Here is a 13,855-nt window from a genome sequence, read left to right as displayed (position 1 = left end):
TTAAGAGGTTCAGGTTACAGTACCTGTCTAGTACCCCTAAAAGTATGTTGGTTACAATGCATTTAGTCAGGTATACTAAATGCTTATGGGAATAATCACCAGACCACTCCATTATTTGCAAAGCATAGTTCTTAAACATATTTTGTCTATTTTGCTTTTCATTCTTGAAATGGCCAAATGTGTATAAGTATTTTTTTTTTGTGTGTGTGCAGGTGACTGGGACTGTCATCCGCTTGATCCTACAGTTTGGCATGTGAGTTTCAGCAGAACATTCATTTTAGTCCCATTTTTGGGTGATACAATTTGTAATTTACTAATTTGTTGATTAAATAATGACTTCACTATCCGTAGAGAACCGAACGACCCTACTTTCTCGATAATAACATTATTTGGGGGGTATTATAAGTAGGTTTAAAGACAATAACAAATGTTGTCACATTGTGTAGATGTTTACTGTTAAGAGTTGTGAAAGAATGCACACTTTAATTCCAATATGATATTTATGTATTGTTAAATCTTTCTGAAATTTGTAAGATAATTATTATCGCTTACTATGACTGAAAAGATAGTGGGGGTGCCATCATATCCCTCTGTTATTGTAATGTGGCATCTTCCAAGGATCACGGTTGGGTTAGTCAATGAATTACGTTTAATGACAAAACAAAACACAGTTACTGTGTGCCTGTAGCTGACCCAGAACAAAAAGTATCGAGACGTCATTAAGAACACATGCACGTCTCTTTAACTTGCTAGCTCTTGATTGATTGATTGATTGATTGATTGAAACACACAACAAAATACACATGAAACATTTAGTTATACTATCATATCATATCTGTCACTACCGCATCCATTTGATGTAACACAACACCATAATTAGCATCATAGAAAACAGACTGAAAAAGCTCATACGTGAATTTGCAAAATAGTGGATCTCCACTGTTTGCTGGGAATAGGGACGAGAACAGTCTCCCATTAGAAAGCCTTTCTGCTTCAACGTTTTTGTCTTTGTGTTAACATGTTGTCTTAATATGACATACTCTCTTAAATGTTTTTTTCTGGTAATCACTGTACCTGATCCCTTTAGCATCCTGTAACATGGCAGCCATCGAAAGAGGGCGATCATCTGGTTGGACGCATCACGCTAAGCAAGAGATCAGCCATGCCACGAGAAGCTGGGTCACTCCTGGGCCTAAAAGTAAGCAGAGATAATTTGTCGCATGCAGTACAATGTACTAAATGGTTCAATCGGACGATTGATTGATTGAATAGTAGGCCAAGACTAAATGTAAACAAAAGTATACATAAATTGTTGAACACTATTGTTAAACCTCAAAGTGGTGAGCGGCTGTTTCTGCAATCACCATTTGTCAGGAAGGAGTTGAGCCAGGGCGACCAAATGCAGCTTGAACCAGGATTTATTGCAGGGAAAAGGAGTTGGAAGGGAGGCAGGTGGGGAACCGACGACACAGACGGGAGGAAGACTCACGGCCAGCAAAACAGACAGACTGACCGACATGAAGTCCCCTTGGACAAGGTTAAAATTCTGACCGTGAGCCTTCAGACAGACCGAGGGAAAACCAGATGACACAAACAGGAACACTGGGCACGAACAGGAATGGACACAACAGTAGACACCGACAGGGAGAAACACACGGGCAGGGCTTAAATACACAGGGTAACAAGAGGAAGCAGGTGACAGACATTACAGTAACGAAAGGGGTGTGGCCGAGCGAAGTGGCACGGGCGTGACACCATTACTGTAGGTATAGATGGCAATGAACATTCTTTCTTGTGTACTAACATGCAAATGCATGTACTCACAAATACTGCGCTTCTCTAATTTGCTGGTACATTGTTACTTAGTCTGTAAGGGTGGAAAATATAGGCCACAAAAACACATAATTCCACACAGAATCTCTGCCTTGAAGATATGAAGTCGCCATATTCTTAGCAAAGCCAAAAGATGTTCCTAAAAACTTCTGTCTTACCTGATTTTAAGAACCTACATGCAAAACGGCATTGTTAAAGAGTTGAGAGCGTGACAGACAAGTTAGTGATTTATTACTCGTCCAAACGACTTTGTTTCATTTCGTATCACTTTGTTTAAAGAGTGTAAATTTGATGACAAGCAAGCTTATTTCCCGATTGCCGAGAGAAGTCACCCACTTACTAAATAGCTGTGTGGAATCATCAATATGACCTGCATGACCATCATCAATATGACCTACATGACCATACAATTAAAAGCACACTGCATATTAATCTAAATAACAATAAAAAGTTGCTTTAGCTGGGACAATACACATTTTGAGTATTTCAATATGTTTACATAGTATAATCAACTTTAGACCCAAAACGTGTTTTTTTAGGGGGGGTTATGGGATTCCGTTGGCACCAATTTGTTGGACTGGCCCATTCATTATATGTGTGTATTGTGATGTACAGAATATTTATACATACATAATCATAAGCATGAACACTACCGTTCAAAAGTTTGGGGTCACATTAAAATTTTCTTATTTTTGAAGGAAAAGCACTGTACTTTTCAATGAAGATAATTTTAAACTAGTCTTAACTTTAAAGAAATACTCTCTATACATTGCTAATGTGGTAAATGACTATTCTAGCTGCAAATGTCTGGTTTTTGGTGCAATATCTACATAGGTGTATAGAGGCCCATTTCCAGCAACTATCACTCCAGTGTTCTAATGGTACAATGTGTTTGCTCATTGGCTCAGAAGGCTAATTGATGATTAGAAAACCCTTGTGCAATCATGTTCAGTTTCAGATGTACAGTTTCGTTACAGAAGCTACAAAACTGACCTTCCTGTGAGCAGATTGAGTTTCTGGAACATTACATTTGTGGGGTCAATTAAATGCTCAAAATGGCCAGAAAAAGAGAACTTTCATCTGAAACTCGACAGTCTATTCTTGTTCTTAGAAATGAAGGCTATTCCATGCGAAAAATTGCTAAGAAATTGAAGATTTCCTACAACGGTGTGTACTACTCCCTTCAGAGGACAGCACAAACAGGCTCTAACCAGAGTCGAAAAAGAAGTGAGAGGCCGCGTTGCACAACTGAGCATGAAGGTAAGTACATTAGAGTCTCTAGTCTGAGAAACAGACGCCTCACAGGTCCCCAACTGGCATCTTCATTAAATAGTACCCGCAAAACACCAGTGTCAACATCTACAGTGAAGAGGCGGCTGCGGGATTCTGGGCTTCAGGGCAGAGTGGCAAAGAAAAAGCCATATCTGAGACTGGCCAACAAAAGAAAAAGATTAAGATGGGCAAAAGAACACAGACGTTGGACAGAGGAAGACTGGAAAAAAGTGTTGTGGATGGATGAATCCAAGTTTGAGGTGTTTGGATCACAAAGAAGAACGTTTGTGAGACGCAGAACAAATGAAAAGATGCTGGAAGAATGCCTGACGCCATCTGTTAAGCATGGAGGATGTAATGTGATGGTCTGGGGTTGCTTTGGTGCTGGTAAGGTGGGAGATTTGTACAGGGTAAAAGGGATTCTGAATAAGGAAGGCTATCACTCCATTTTGCAACGCCATGCCATAACCAGTGGACAGCGCTTGATTGGAGCCAATTTCATCCTACAACAGGACAATGACCCAAACACACCTCCAAATTGTGCGAGAACTATTTAGAGCAGAAGCAGGCAGCTGGTATTCTATCGGTAATAGAGTGGCCAGCGCAGTCACCAGATCTGAACCCCATTGAGCTGTTGTGGGAGCAGCTTGACCGTATGGTACGCAAGAAGTGCCCATCCAACCAATCCAATTTGTGGGAGCTGCTTCTGGAAGCGTGGGGTGCAATTTCTCCAGATTACCTCAACAAATTAACAGCTAGAATGCCAAAGGTCTGCAATGCCGTAATTGCTGCAAATGGAGGATTCTTTGACGAAAGCAAAATTTGATGTAAAAAAAATCTTATTTCAAATACAAATCATTATTTCTAACCTTGTCAATGTCTTGACTCTATTTTCTATTCATTTCACAACGTTTGGTGGTGAATAAGTGTGAGTTGTCATGGAAAACACAAAATTGTTTGGGTGACCCCAAACTTTTGAACGGTAGTGTATGTAGACCTGTATGAATGTACAGTATGTATAACCATTAATTTGAGGTGATGATGATGCATTTTTTTGTAACACTTTGCCAAGGCATGGGATTAGGACTTGGTATCAGTAAAATCACTGACTCGAATACAAAAAAAACGTTACAGGCCAGAGAGTACCAGGGTTGTTTATAAACTACAATGAGAGATGTACACATTTGGAAAAAAACAAAGACACAGTGCAACTGACATGTTAACTGATTAGATGCGTGGTTTAAATGTGAAGCGCCCAGCACCCGCCAGCCAAGGGAATGCCCAATTAGCAGATGTGCTCTGGCACTAAAACTGTCAGTACCTCTAACCTTCTGATCGTAAACTCGTCCTTGAACTCACCCATAAGGTAAAAGCATTTATAATGTTAATTGTGTCTTTAGTGACAGTCCTTTTATTTGTGTAGGTTGTAGGTGGGAAGATGACAGAGACTGGAAAATTTGGAGCCTTCATCACCAAAGTAAAAAAAGGAAGCCTGGCAGATGTTGTGGGACATCTAAGAGCAGGTGAGCAGGTTTACTGCAATCCCTGGCAAATTTATTTATTCATGTGCAAATAATAATCAATGAATCGGTTTTATTTCAGTGGCGTATGAGACTTTTTTTTTACACATTTACATATATATATATATATATGTATATATATATATATATATATATATATATATATATATATATATATATATATATATATATATATATATATATATATATATATATATATATATATATATATATATATATATATATGTATATATATATTCTCGCATCTCGCCCATTTGGGGGATGGCTATGTCAACCACAACGGCTTTCCTCTGTGGTGGTGGACAAAGAGCAGAGGAAAGCCGTTGTGGTTGACATAGCCATCCCAAATGATGGTAACATTAGGAAAAAGGAACATGAGAAACTTGAGAAATATCAAGGGCTCAGCGAAGAGCTGGAGAAGACCTGGAGAGTTAAGACTTCAGTGGTACCTGTGGTCATTGGAGCACTAGGGGCAGTAACCCCCAAACTGGAGGAGTGGCTGAAACAGATCCCAGGAAAAACATCTGACATCTCAGTCCAGAAAAGTGCAGTACTAGGAACAGCAAAGATACTACGTAGAACCCTCAAGCTCCCAGGCCTCTGGTAGAGGACCCGAGCTTGAGGGGAAAAAGAGACCACCCACGGGGGGTGAGGAAAAAAGTTATATATATATATATATATATATATATATATATATATATATATATATATATATATATATGTGTGTGTGTGTGTGTGTGTGTGTGTGTGTGTGTGTGTGTGTGTATATATGTACAGTGGGGGAAATAAGTATTTGACCCCTTGCTGATTTTGCAGGTTTGCCCACTTACAAAGAATGCAACGACCTACTATTTTAATCATATGTACATTCTAACAGTGAGAGACAGAATCCCAAAGAAAATTCCAGAAATTCACATCATATGAATTTATAAAAATTGATAACCGTCTGATGAGGGAAAACAAGTATTTGAACCCCTGGACAAACAGCATGTTAATATTTTGTAGAAAAGCCATTACTGGCCAGCACAGATGTCAAACGGTTTTTATAGTTGGTGACAAGCTTTGTGCACATTTCGGCAGGGATGTTGGCCCACTCCTCCCTGCAGACAGCCTCCAAATCATTCAAGTTCCGAGGTTGTCGCCTGGCAACTCGAATTTTAAGCTCCCTCCAAAGATTTTCAATTGGATTATATATATATATATATATATATATATTAAAAATAATAATAATAATAAAATAAATAAAAATCCTCACCCCCCCGTGGGTGGTCTCTTTTTCCCTTCAAGCTCGGGTCCTCTACCAGAGGCCTGGGAGCTTGAGGGTTCTACGCAGTATCTTTGCTGTTCCTAGTACTGCACTTTTCTGGACTGAGATGTCAGATGTTTTTCCTGGGATCTGTTTCAGCCACTCCTCCAGTTTGGGGGTTACTGCCCCTCGTGCTCCAATGACCACAGGTACCACTGAAGTCTTCACTCTCCAGGCCTTCTCCAGCTCTTCTCTGAGCCCTTGATATTTCTCAAGTTTCTCATGTTCCTTTTTCCTAATGTTACCATCATTTGGGATGGCTATGTCAACCACAACGGCTTTCCTCTGCTCTTTGTCCACCACCACAATGTCCGGTTGGTTCGCCATTACCATTCTGTCTGTCTGGATCTGGAAGTCCCAGAGGATCTTGGCTTGGTCATTCTCTACCACCTTTGGAGGTGTTTCCCACTTGGATCTTGGGACTTCCAGTCCATACTCTGCACAGATGTTCCTGTACACTATTCCAGCTCCTTGGTTATGGCGCTCCATGTATGCTTTACCTGCCAGCATCTTACACCCTGCAGTTATGTGCTGGATTGTCTCAGGCCCTTCTTTGCACAATCTGCACCTGGGGTCTTGTCTGGTGTGGTAGATTTGGGCCTCTATTGCTCTGGTGCTCAAGGCCTGTTCTTGTGCAGCCAGGATCAGTGCCTCTGTGCTGTCCTTCAGACCAGCTCTTTCTAGCCATTGGTAGGATTTCTGGATATCAGCCACTTCAGCTATGTTTCGGTGGTACATCCCATGTAGGGGCTTGTCCTTCCATAATGGTCCCTCCAGCACTTCATCTTCCTTTGATGCCCATTGTCTGAGACATTCACTGAGCACGTGATCCGTTGGGGCCTTATCCCTGATGTACTTATGGATCTTGGATGTTTCATCTTGGATAGTGGCTCTCACGCTCGCTCGTCCTCGGCCTCCTTCTTTACGGCTAGTGTACAGTCTCAGGGTGCTGGACTTGGGATGGAACCCTCCATGCATGGTTAGGAGCTTCCGTGTCTTGATATCTGTGGTCTGTATATCCTCCTTTGGCCACCGTATGATTCCTGCAGGGTCTCTGATTACTGGTAGGGCGTAGCTGTTAATGGCTAGGGACTTGTTCTTGCCGTTGAGCTGACTTCTTAGGACTTGCCTTACTCGATGGAGGTATTTGGCTGTGGCTGCTTTCCTTGTTTCCTCGTCAAGGTTGCCATTTGCCTGTGGAATTCCAAGGTATTTGTAGCTGTCCTCAATGTCTGCTAATGTTCCTTCTGGGAGTGAGACCCCCTCTGTGTGGATTACCTTTCCTCTTTTAGTCACCATGTGGCCACATTTCTCAAGTCCGAATGACATTTCGATGTCAGAGCTGTAGATCCTGGTAGTGTGGATCAGGGAGTCAATGTCCCGCTCGTTCTTAGCGTACAGCTTTATGTCATCCATGTAGAGGAGGTGGCTGATGGTGGCCCCATTCCTGAGTTGGTATCCATAGCCCGTCTTGTTGATTATTTGGCTGAGGGGGTTCAGTCCTATACAGAACAGCATTGGGGACAGAGCGTCTCCTTGGTATATACCACATTTGATGGTCACGTGTGCAAGTGGCTTGCCATTGGCTTCAAGTGTGGTTTTCCACTGTTTCATCGAGTTGGCCCATCTCAAATGGGCGATATATATGTGTGTGTGTGTGTGTGTGTGTGTGTGTGTGTGTATCTATATAAGTACGTATACATATATATATACGTATATGTGTATGTATATATATATTTGTGTGTGTGTGTGTGTGTGTGTGTATTTATATATATATATATATATATATATATATATATACGTACATAAATACATACACACACAACCACACACACACACACACAACCACACACACACGCACACAACCACACACACACACACACACACACACGCACACACACACATGAAAATAAACATTAAGTAAAAAAAAATCATTATTCACGTTCCTGTTCATGCAATCTTTGTTCAAGGTGATGAGGTGTTGCAGTGGAATGGCAAGTCATTGCCAGGAGCAACCAAGAAAGAGGTGTACAACATAATTCTTGAATCAAAAGCTGAGCCTCAAGTGGAATTAGTTGTTTCAAGACCCATAGGGTAAGACTGGCTTCATTAATGTGTAAGAATCATTCTATTTGGAAAACAAATCTGACATCTGATATTTTTTCATTTCTCCTTCCTTTATCTGAAAGCTCTATTCACCGAATTATGTCCAAAAACCTCTTGAGAAAAGTTTATAAAGCATATCAGTAAGTAGTGTCAAATTTAATTGGTAGAGCCTGTCCCCTTCAACTTACCTTAAATACTTTAAATGATTGATTTTCCCCTATCATTGTTTTCCTGCTTTTTCCCACCATGTTTAACATACATACCCACATACATACATACGCACATACGTATGTACATACGTACATACGTACGTATGTACATACATACGCGCACACACGCATGCATGCATGCACGTATGCACGCATGCACACATACATACATACATACATACATACATACATACATACATACATACATACATACATAGGCTCAAAATAAGTCATCAAAACTCACTGAATAGCAAAATTGAGAATCAAGCACGGTCCCAAAAAGTATCACACGTGCATCTTTCACGACATTGACTGCAGGTAGTCGGAGGTCGAGGCTCGAATAACATCTCACCTAGCTGGCGAGTAACGAGCTTTGGCTGGCTACTCACGCAGCTATGTTGTGGAGTTGCTCCTCTTACCGTCCCATATGCAACAGTACAAGCACAGACAGATAAACAGCGTGGTGAGATCAAAACAATGTAGGACAATATTGCCGGGCCAAAAAGATCAGAGTGTGGAGCAAGGAAGTTGGGCGTATATTAACCAGTTTGCAGCTTTTTAACTATCAACAAAGATAGCCTTTAATAGCCGAAGTAATTACTCATTCACCGATTAACCAATTGACTAGCGATGGTCAAACATTTTTTTAAAGCCTCTATCCCACTGAGTGGTGAACAATTGAGAGTGTTTTTGAAGGCAACGAATGTTGCATTCTCGTCAGGGTTTGCCAGGGTTCATTCAAGGTCGCAAATGTTCGCTCGACTTTTGCTTCGACAAAAAACCCTCTAAAACAGTTGGCGAAAGTTTGTGAACTTGAACACACCAAAATGAACTCTGATATGAACAAATATTTTTGTACCTTTTCCAACAGTCACAATTGTTCGTCCCTCAGTGGGGTTGGGGCTTACAACATCGGTCATTGAGTGCACTTTTCACGGAATGTATTCGACTTAGCACAGCAAAATAGCAGACAAATTAAAACAAAGTCTGGGCTTTTGAGAGAAAATCTATTTGTTATACTCAACCAGAAAACGTAATTAGGTTACTTTAAAATACGCCTTTGGTCAACTAGGAGGAGTGGCTTATAAGGCTAAATTAGTGCATAATAAATAGATATAGCATCGATAGTGGTATTCCATTATTTTCACAAAAGAATTCTGAGTGTTACTTTTTGATGCCAGCACAATAAATGTTCTCAAAATTACATTTTTTTAATCAATTTTGCTTTAAGCACTGTGAATTGAAAAAATTATAACCTTCGATTATATAAAAAAAGAAAACCTGTTGTTCATTGATTATATTGACATATTTTTATTGTTTAATAAAACGTGTCAGATCTCTGAGATTAACCAGAAAAAAATATGATCTACAAAATTAGAAGGTGGCACCTCAAATGAAGTCATTGCTTCACAAAACTGCTCCACAAAGAACAAACAATGAAAAAACGATCCTCATACATACATGCATACATATTGTACATTATTTAAATATGATCTTTTTTGTGTGTGTGCAACTGTTGCTTGTCTTTCAATTGGTACTTGCTCGTTGAAAGATGACAGACCTTGGGGAATTTCTACTTTTCACAGGGACATTCCTAGAATCCCAGAGTCATCGCATCCTCCTCTTGAATCTAGTAAGTATCCTATATTTGTATTTCTTTTTTAAAATCATGAACTAGGATGTTTAAACATTTGTCTGTTTAAAGAAGCCTCCAAGCAAAATGTCAACTTTTTTTAAATGTTTACTTTCTAATCTTGGAGTGCCTGTTTTACATCATATGGTATTGTACTTACCAACATTTAGCAGGTTCTAGTTCCTTTGAGTCACAGAAAATGGATCGGCCATCTATATCAGTGATGTCCCCAACAAGCCCAGGTACCCTCAGAGATCTTCCTCTGGTGCTACCTGGACAACTGTCGGTAAATACTTACACCAGGGACATAAATAAACCAATACATCATCTTAATTATGTATACTGACAGAGATTAAATGCCTCCAAATAACCTTATAGGTAAAACTGTGGTATGACAAAGTAGGCCATCAGCTCATCGTCAACGTCCTTCAAGCCATAGACCTGCCATCCCGACCGGATGGACGACCTCGGAACCCATATGTTAAAATGTACTTCCTGCCTGACAGGAGGTAAGGACTGCAAAGACACCATGACACAATTTCATATAAGGAAAGCGTGGGTCATTGAACAACCGATCAAGCAAAGCTTTAGTCTGTTAGAGTAGTGATTCAATTGAGAAATTCGTGTCTATAAACGTTCCCTCCGTGTTCTCTAAGAGCACTATGGCTTGCTTTAATATTCCTGTACTCCTGAAGCACCCTCCACAGAACTTCCCGAGGGACACAAAACATATGTGGACTGGTTGAGTGAACTCCCATGCACCCTCGAGGATCCTGCCGAGGGTATAGAGCTGGTCCACTGTTCCACGGCCTGGACGAAAACCACACTGCTCCTCCTGAATCCGAGGTTCGACCTCCTGACGGACCCTCCTCTCCAGCACCCCTGAATAGACCTTACCAGGGAGGCTGAAGAGTGTGATTCCTCTGTAGTTGGAACACACCCTCCGGTCCCCCTTCTTAAAGAGGGGAACCACCACCCCAGTCTGCCAATCCAGAGGCACTGTCCTTTATATCCACACAATGATGTAGAGGCGTGTCAGCCAGGACAGCCCCACAACATCCAGAGCCTTTAAGAACTCCGGACGGATCTCATCCACCCCCGGGGCCTTGCCTTTTTAACTACCTCAGTGACTTCGACCCCAGAGATTGGAGAGTCTCCAGGCCCTGCATCCACAATGGAACGCGTGTCGGTGGAATTGAGGAGATCTTCAAAGTATTCTCCCCACCGACTCACGACGTCCTGAGTTGAGGTCAGCAGCACGCCATCTCCACTGTAAACAGTGTTGACTGCTTCCCCCTCCTGAGACGCCGGATGGTGGACCATAATTTCCTCGAAACTGTCCGGAAGTCATTCTCCATGGCCTCACCAAACTCCTCCCACGCCCGGGTTTTTCCCCCGCCAACTGCTGAAGCCACGTTCCGCTTGGCCATTCGGTACCGGTCGGCTGCCTCCGGAGTCCCACAAGCCAAAACGGCCCAATAGGACTCTTTCATTTTGACGGCATCCCTTACCGGCGGTGTCCACCAGCGGTTCGGGAGGTGCCGCCACGACAGGCAATGAGCATCTTACGGCCACAGCTCCGGTCAGCTGCCTCAACAATGGAGGCACGGAACATGGTCCACTCGGACTCAATGTCCCCAGCCTCCTCCGGGATGTGGGAAAAACTCTGCCGGAGGTGGGAGTTGAAGCTCTTCCTTACAGGGATTCTGCCAGACGTGCCCAGCAGACCCTCACAGTGCGTTTGGGTCTGCCAGGTCGGACCAGCATCTTCCCCCACCATCGGAGCCAACCCACCACCAGGTGGTGATCAGTTGACAGCTCCGCCCCTCTCTTCATCCGAGTGTCCAAAACATCCAGCCACAAATCCGATGACACGACTACAAAGTCGATCATCGAACTGCAGCCTAGGGTGTCCTGATGCCAAGTGCACATATGGACACCCTTATGCTTGAACATGGTGTTCATTATGGACAATCCGTGTCGAGCACAGAAGTCCAATAATAGAACACCACTCGGGTTCAGATCGGGGGAGCCGGGCCGTTCCTCCCAATCACGCCCTTCCAGGCCTCACTGTCATTGCCCACATGAGCATTGAAGTCACCCAGCAGAACGATGGAGTCCCCAGAAGGAGCGCTCTCCAGCACTTCTTCGAAGGACTCCAAAAAGGGTGGGTACTCTGAGCTGCCGTTTGGTGCATAAACAAAAACGCCCATTTTGCTACCTTTACCAGCAGTCACAACAGTTTGCCCCTCAGTGAGATTAAAGCTTTCAAGTGGACATTCATGGTGATCGTCATAATTCAGTGCATTTGATACACGTCAATGACATTTTGTCATCTTTAGCAGATGTCTCCATCAAATTAAGACATTGAGGAGCGTTACCCCAAATTAATTGTACCACTTCAGGAGGTAGACGGGTCATCTAGTAACTAAAGGCTGTCCGAATTGCATTGTGTTCACGTCATTGTGTATTTGGCCAAGACACTTCACCCACCATGCCTTCTGTGTCACTAAAACTGGTGTACGTCAGGTTGTGAATGTTTGGTGATAGTATGATGGGCTGTAGGGCAACCACATAACAGCACCAATGCTTCTGTCAGCCTGCCTCAGAGCAGCTAAGCTATGAAGTAGTCCATCAGCAGTGTCAATTCGTGAGTGCATGAATAACATATCCATTGTGAAACATCTCATGTCCAGAAAAGCACAATATAAATCCCATGCGCTACTGTTATTATTACTGCGCCCCATCTGACCCACGACCATAATGAGGACAAGCAGTATCCAAAATGAAGGGATTGAGGTTTGGTTGTATTTCTGGCCTTTTTGTTTGTTTGCCGTCTTTTATCTGTTGTGTTTTGCAGTTAAACTACAGCTGAAGATCAATTTTACGCGCTTTGATTCTACGTGACTTTTTGTCTAATGCGGTTTGGTCATGGACCAATTATTTTTGTCGTAAACGCATTTTCAAGTAGTATTATAAATGGGCGATATAAAGACCATACAAAGGTAAATGACTAGCACGTAAACCTTAGCGGTAGTGATTTAATTTCTGTGACTAATTTAAAGGTGTTTGATAAAAAGTAGTCAGGCTGTTTGCTTTTTATCACTGTTTATTACAGTGTTACAGATAGCTAAGACTGTTTTTGATTCGGAAAGGTGGAAGTTAGCGGAAGCACCTCATCCACACAGTCACCTACAAATCGAAGAACGTGGCCAGACACTAGCAGAATAAGTGGCAGCTTTATTCTCTCTTCCATCCAATTTGCATAGCATCGAAATAACTTAATCAGTCCGCCTGATGTTGTCATCTGCGTATTGGTTGTCTTTTAATATAAATGTCAATGACTTAGATCAGGCATGTCCAAAGTCCAGCCCGCGGCCCAAATCCGGCCCCCGGTCATATTTCATACGGCCCACAGCTTCGGTCTTATAATGTATTATTCATGGCCCGCCTGCACTGTCAAACTGAATAAAAAAAAAAATCATGAAACTTGAAACTGTAATTCCTCCTATTACGAAAAGGTGGCAGCACCAGCCCTCTCCGCTCATTTCTGCCCTGGCGACTGCAAAGAAAACGAGGAAAGTTGACATTGAGGGCCGTCGCTTTCAAGAGAAATGGGAATTACAATACTTCTTCATTGAAAATCAAGGCAATTGTGTTTGTCTAATTCGTAAAGAGACTGTTGCCTTGTTTAAGGATTTTAACCTAAAGAGACACCATCAGACTAAACATGCTAACACATACGACAAGCTAACAGGGAGTGACTGCGCTGATAAAGTGAAGCAGCTCCAAGCTGAACTGGCATCACAACAGCGATTCATCACGTGTGACAGTGTCAAAAGTAAAAATTACTTAATATTAAATATTACGAAGTGGTCATGTTAATACTGTTGAAGTTATGAACCTGTAGACGTGACACAAACTATTACTTTCTGAAAAATATTGTAAATGACAA

At 42.0% G+C, this 13,855-nt stretch overlaps 1 protein-coding gene across 33 annotated transcripts in view; it reads left to right on the top strand.

Annotated features, from left to right (window-relative positions):
• LOC148398676 (regulating synaptic membrane exocytosis protein 1-like) overlaps positions 1-13,855 on the top strand; it is a 78,207-nt gene that overhangs the window by 35,473 nt on the left and 28,879 nt on the right. For 28 of the 33 annotated variants that reach the window (XM_088374026.1, XM_088374001.1, XM_088374025.1 and 25 more), the window contains 8 exons: positions 213-253; positions 1,088-1,198; positions 4,529-4,628; positions 7,923-8,046; positions 8,142-8,198; positions 9,854-9,900; positions 10,071-10,186; positions 10,279-10,409. In XM_088374026.1, the coding sequence (XP_088230152.1) occupies positions 213-253; positions 1,088-1,198; positions 4,529-4,628; positions 7,923-8,046; positions 8,142-8,198; positions 9,854-9,900; positions 10,071-10,186; positions 10,279-10,409 (727 nt within the window). The remainder of the gene's footprint in view (positions 1-212; positions 254-1,087; positions 1,199-4,528; positions 4,629-7,922; positions 8,047-8,141; positions 8,199-9,853; positions 9,901-10,070; positions 10,187-10,278; positions 10,410-13,855) is intronic. The other 5 variants (XM_088374028.1, XM_088374006.1, XM_088373997.1 and 2 more) reach the window with 3 other exon arrangements.

This window comes from Syngnathus floridae, chromosome 4 (genome assembly GCF_059516105.1).
Source record: "Syngnathus floridae isolate MCC-2025c chromosome 4, RoL_Sflo_1.0, whole genome shotgun sequence".
Lineage (NCBI taxonomy): Eukaryota > Metazoa > Chordata > Actinopteri > Syngnathiformes > Syngnathidae > Syngnathus > Syngnathus floridae.
Note: the sequence above shows the minus strand (reverse complement) of the source record. Positions and strands in the feature narration are given on the sequence as shown.